Raw genomic sequence first — 5,876 nt, forward strand, 5'->3', positions numbered from 1 at the left:
CCACCGCGACCTGCTGGTTTAGCACCGGCCCTAAACACAGCTCGGCATGCTTCACCGTGCCTCCTCGTTACCCACGCTGCACAGGCAGGGCACGATGCCCCGGGCAGGGGTTAAAGGATGCACCCAAGGTTACACAGGGGCTGTTGCAGGGCTGGGTGATGGCCAGGATTTAAAAAAAAAACAACACCCCCAATGTTCAAGTCACCCCAAACCCACACGTTTCTGCCATGTAAAGGAAACACAACTAATATCTAGCTATGCGCATACTGGGGTGTCATTGTAATCGTGGAGCAATGTGGATTTGGGGTGACTTGAAAACTGGGGATTTTTTTAAAGTGGAAAAAACCAGGCTCCCTGGTGATGATGGCACATCTCCCCAGACCCAGGCCAGACCCAGGCTACCCCTCTTGGAGCAAGCTGCAAATCACCGGGCCTGGAAGTGGGGAGACGGGGATGAAGATGAGGTGCGGGATACAAGCCGCTACCCTTGCCAGAGGGAGGCAGGCAGGCAGGGGCCGGGGGGCTTCCAGCACAGGTTGAAAGGTGGAGGAAAGACGTGCACCTCCGTCCCGTTCCCCAGGCCCTTGCCTTTGCCGCGCACTCTTCAAAGGCCTTTGATCGGGGCTCTTTGACATGCAGCGCACAAGCGCCCCGCGCCATCTCCCTGGATGTGCCGCGCGCCCCGGGAGCCAGGCTGAAAATTGAAGCCGGGAGCTGACAGCCCGGCTCTCCCGGGGCCCGGCCTGTAATGATCACATCAGCGTTGGAAGAGGATAAATGGGCTCTCCCCGCAGAGCCCCGCTCTCCTCCAGCACGAGGACAGATGCGCGGGCAGGATGCGGGGAGCCGAGGGATTCGTAATGTGGTTGGCGGCTCGGGGTCTCGCTGGGCAGCACAAAAGGCCGGGGGAGGGCAGGGGGGCGGATTATAATCTCCCGGCGCAGGCTGGTTTTAATCCGCGCCTGCTCTGGGATAATTCGCCTGCGGGAGATTAACCCCTATTATATGCAGCCGTTCGCAGAGTCTTAGGCAGGGAAGGAGGCGTGAGCAGGCTGACCTCCGGCAGACCCAGCCTGGAGATCCGGCACCCCCAGGGTTAAGCAAGGGAGAAGAAAGCCTGTTTTTCTCCTCTTTGTGCGGCTGTTTTCCTTTCGGGGGCGGGAAGTGGGGAATCTTTCCAAAGACACCGTTGAAATGACAACAGCTAGGCCTGTGCGTGTGCGTGTGCAGTGCATGTGCGTGTGCAGCCTGGACGTAAGTGCGCACGCACTGCACAGGCACAAACGCGGGGGCCAGCCACGCCGTCTGAAATGGCTACGAGCAAAACCAGACCATTTGGAAACCCCGCTCTTTCCCCAGTTCACAACCACTGGTGCCAGCCTCACCTAGACAGCCCCCAAACCGGGGCGTCCTAAGCCCGGCGATGCTCCGTAAAGAGACCGCTGAGATCTAGCACCCGGCTGCGCCGCTGAGCTCGGCCAAGTCATTTCTCTGCCTCAGTTTCCCCATCTTATAACAATACCAAGCTCTTTGCTTTGAGCTCAGCTGATGAACGCGGCGATATAAGAATGAGATGCTGGTACTCGGACCCCATCTTTCCCCCTGGCCCGGCTGACAGCAGCCTTTTGGCCCAGGTTAATGATGATCAGGGATCCTGGTTTCCTCTGATTTAAAAACATCCCCAATTTGGGGTTAAAAAAACCAACAACCCCAAATCCACATTTTTCCATGATTAAAATGAAACACCACTCTATCTATCTATCTATCTATCTATCCATCCATCTATTGTGTTTCATTTAAATCATGGAAAAATGTGGATTCAGGGTTCCTTTTTTTATCTCTATACGTTCTGTGTATATTTTTTATCTATATATTAGCTGCATTTCATTCAAATCATGGAAAAATGTGGATTCGGGGTTCCTTTTTTATCTATAAATTAGCTGTGTATATTTTTTCTTCTCTGTATATTAGTTGTGTTTCATTCAAATCACTGAAAATTGTGAATTTGGGGTTCCTTTTTTATCTCTATATGTTCTGTGTATATTTTTTATCTATATATTAGTTGCGTGTCATTCAAATCATGGTAAATTGTGGATTTGGGGTAACTTTTTTCTTTTTTAACCAAAAATTGGGTTTGTGTTTTTTTAAAGCAGAGAAAACCAGGATCCCTGATGATTATTAAAAGTCAATTAAAGCATCCCATGATGCAGGTCTAAGGAGGTACTGGAGAAGGGCAAAACCCTCATTAATTATACCCGTGTCCTTTGTGAGACAGCCCTGTGTCGTGCATACAGGAGCGAACCCCTTTCCCCAAATTTGCTGGAAGAGTCTCGAGCACTGCTGGGAGCAGCTGGCACGGGCTCCTCAGCAGGCGCGAACACGATGAGCCAAGCCGCGGCAGGACGCGACCAGGGGGCAAGGTGTGGCGGGGCAGACCTCAAAGCAATTTCTGCTCTGCTGCAGCCTGATCCCGAAGGAGCCAGAATTAGTCCCCCTGGCCCACCTCATCCCCACCCTTGGCCTTGTCAGTGCCGAGGGGGATGGATGGAGGTGGGACCCTGGGAGGTACAAGGATGTGGGATTAAGCTCCAAGCCTCTCAGGGGGACAGGTGGGTCAGGCAGAGCAGGCTGCTCACGGCCCCTTCCCCATCATGACCTTTCCCCACGTTGCTTGGATAACCGGGTGCTGATTAGCAATAGCCCCTGGCTGGGATCTGTCAGCCCGGGGAGAGCATGGGGCAGCCATGCGGGGCTCAGGGGCAAAGCAGCCACCGCAGCGCCTACTAAAAACCAGCCCCCGCAAGAGCCATGTGCATGGGGAGGGAGCATGCCAGGGTATCACGCATGCATGTGTCGGGTGGGGTAGAACCGATGCACTAGCGAACACAACCCTAGACACGCCCGCGTGCACGCACGCCACTTCACACGCATCCCCCCCCGCCCCCGAGGCGTGCTCACACCCGCCGCCAGCTCGCACACCCGCCAACACTCCATGCAGCTGTTCCCTCGGTCAAAAATAGTGCCAGCCTCGCGGGGTCACATCTACTTAATTAGCCTGATCTGTCACTCGCTGCGCCCGAGGACGCTTCCCGGCCCGAGACAACAGCTGCAGCACATCAATGAGCCCTGGGAGAAGGGCAAAGGGGGTGGGGGGCTGACAGTCCCCGAGGGATCTCCTGGCTGGCACCAACTGGTGACCCTGGGGATCCGTCCCCCTCCCGTCGCTGTCAGGTGCTGCTCATCCCAGTGCTCCCGGTAGGTGCAGCTCCCGCAGCGATCGGTGAGATGGATGGCTGGTGGGTCGTGGAGCCCCCGGCAGTCACTGCTCCATTAATTCCCATGGGAGGATCACAGTAGCCACGGCGGGCACCCTCCAGGGTGCAAAGGGTTAACCGCCCCCTATCCACCCCCTCCCCAACCATGTGCTGCTGCAGTGCTGCTGCTGCTGCCTTACCTCTGCTGTTCTCAGCATCCGGAGCCACTCGGTCGTCCTTGGCGGCCAGCTGGGTCTGGGCTACCAGTGCCCCCGACAGCGCCAGGAGCCCCGAGGTGCCGGCCAGGCTGGAGGGGGGCAGGCCGGAGGGGTGGGGGGTGAGCGGGATGGGGGGCCCCAAATCCCACCCCCCCACAAGGCTGAGGGGCCCCCTCCCTCTAGTCCCAGAGTCCTTTGCACCCATTGCAGCAGCTGGGGCTCAGTATGACCAGCAAGCAGGACCCCTCCCACTATGCTCCAGATGTGAGGACCAGCAGGCCTAATGGTGAGCAACGCCCAGACCCCTGTGGGGGTGGCACTGCAGGCTCCCCGTGCTCAGCTTCCCACCTCCCCCCTTGAGCCGAGCTACTCACCCCAATGATGCTGTTCAGCTCCCCCATGGTCACCTGCTTGGCCCGTTCCACGGCCTGAAGCACTTGCTGCTGGTGCTGCCCGGGAAAGCAGGGCGGTCAGGGGTGCTGAGCATCGCGGGGTGAGACCCCTGGGGCCACAGCCGGGTGGGGAGGGAGGTGGGGCCGCAGTGGGGTCCACACAGGGATGATCCAGGGGGGCATTTGAGCATCCAGCCCACCCCACCCCACCCCCTGGGACCTTGCCCAGCTGTTCTGGCCTGGGTGCTTCTCCCCCACGGGCCCCGCGAGATGCTGCTGGTGCCCCGCCAGCCTACGGCCGCTCACCTCTTGTGTCAGGAAGGGGATGATCTGGGCACAGATGGCGCTCAGCCTCTTCACGATCTCGGCCTGGAGGAGGAAGGGGGCATCCGGGTCACCCGGGCGCTGAATCCAGGCTCCGGTGGTCCCTCAGGCCACATGGGTTTAGGAGCCAGGTAGATACCATAGACACAGCCTGGGCACGGGCTCAATTCCCCACGTCCCTTCCCAGGCTGCTTCAGGCTTGGTGTAGCCCCACGTGGGACTCTGGGCTCAACTACAGCTGTGGCTCAAATACAGCTGTGGCTTGTGCCCGCTGGGAGCTGCCAGCTGGGCACAAGCGCTCCTTGCCCCCACAGATCCTGGAGCTCTCCGCAGCCTCGCCATCAGGTGGGGAAACTGAGGCACGCAGCGGCAGCAGGACCCATCTCCCTGGCTCTAACCACAGCCGGACGCAGAACTGGCGCCCACACCACGCTCATGCCCGGAGCAGGGAGCACAACCCAGGCATCCGGGCGCCAACATCCGCTTTGCCTGGCACTTAAAAAACCCCTCCTTCCTTCCTCGCCATCCCCTCGCGGCCTGGCACTCCCGGCTGGGTCCCCGGGGTGGTCTCGGATGCCCACAGGATCAGCAGCAGAGGAGGGCACAGCCAAGGGCAGCACCAGTGCCAAACCTCCCCGCTCACAAAAGGAGCAAGCGCGGGGGGCTGAGCCAGCTGGAGAAATATGGCAGTTGACTTGCCACTTTGTCAGGCACGGCTCCAAGCTAATTTCCCTGGCAGAGAGCCCTGCGATGACTGGGTTGATAAATCTGAAGAGGGAAAGCAAATTACGGCAGCAACAAAGGGGCCGGGGCCGGCTGGAAAACACTGCGCCGGCTCCGAGCAGGGGGGAAGCCGAGGTCCGGTTGCCACCAGCCGCTCCGGGCACCCCACCATGCCCTCCTGGCCCCGAGATCGCCGGCAGAGGGGAGGCCGTGCCAAGGCTGGCTGGGAATGGGGTTTAGGTCCTTAAAGGTGTGGGGGGGCATCTCAGTCCCTGTGGTGTCAGAGGGATTTAGGCACCTCAATACACCCACTAAGGCTTAAGGACATGGTCCCTGCTCAGGGACCCCACCCCTGCCCTGTCCCCCCTGCGCTCCTCAGGGTCCTGGCATTTGTACAGCGCCGAGCGCAGCAAGAGCCGCTCCCCACCGGGACTTGGTGCCACCCAGCTCAGCGTCAGCGAGCTCTGGGTTCAACGCCCGCTTTGAGGGCAACGTGGAAGGATTGTGCCCCAGGGGGGAGCGCCTGCCCCGCGTTGGGCCTGGGCCCCTGGCACTCACCTGCTTGTGCATCTCGATGTTGAGCCCGTAGGACATCTCGTAGTACTGCAAGGGAAGCCAGACGACGGCCCAGTTACAGGGGGGTCCCACGGGGCATTAGCGGGGTCCCTCTCTTGGGCACTGGCAGGACAAGCCCCCCCACCTTGGCCCTCCGGCCCCCGGCAGCTGCAGGAGAGGGGCTCTGTGCAGCCCACCCTCCCCTGCCCCACGTCCTACTCACAGCAGGTCCTGCCTGAGCTTAGTGGGCACCAATGCCCGCCTGCCCTCCCCCCGCAACATACCTGCTCTACCCACTGGCGCACACTCCCCCCGGGGAACTGGCACCTGTGGGGTGAAGTGGGGGGTATAGGGGGTGGCAGAAGGGACTCGTAGCCACGTGGGGACAGGACCCCAGCCTCATTGCCTGG

At 59.8% G+C, this 5,876-nt stretch overlaps 1 protein-coding gene across 1 annotated transcript in view; it reads right to left on the minus strand.

Annotated features, from left to right (window-relative positions):
* Nucleotides 1-5,876, minus strand: part of LOC102385407 (transducin-like enhancer protein 2) — a 15,897-nt gene that overhangs the window by 8,000 nt on the left and 2,021 nt on the right. Inside the window, 4 exon segments of the mRNA XM_014516839.2 lie at nucleotides 3,455-3,649; nucleotides 3,840-3,921; nucleotides 4,171-4,233; nucleotides 5,470-5,514. Coding sequence (XP_014372325.1) covers nucleotides 3,455-3,649; nucleotides 3,840-3,921; nucleotides 4,171-4,233; nucleotides 5,470-5,514 — 385 coding nt within the window.

This window comes from Alligator sinensis, unplaced genomic scaffold (genome assembly GCF_000455745.1).
Source record: "Alligator sinensis unplaced genomic scaffold, ASM45574v1 scaffold1295_1, whole genome shotgun sequence".
NCBI lineage: Eukaryota > Metazoa > Chordata > Crocodylia > Alligatoridae > Alligator > Alligator sinensis.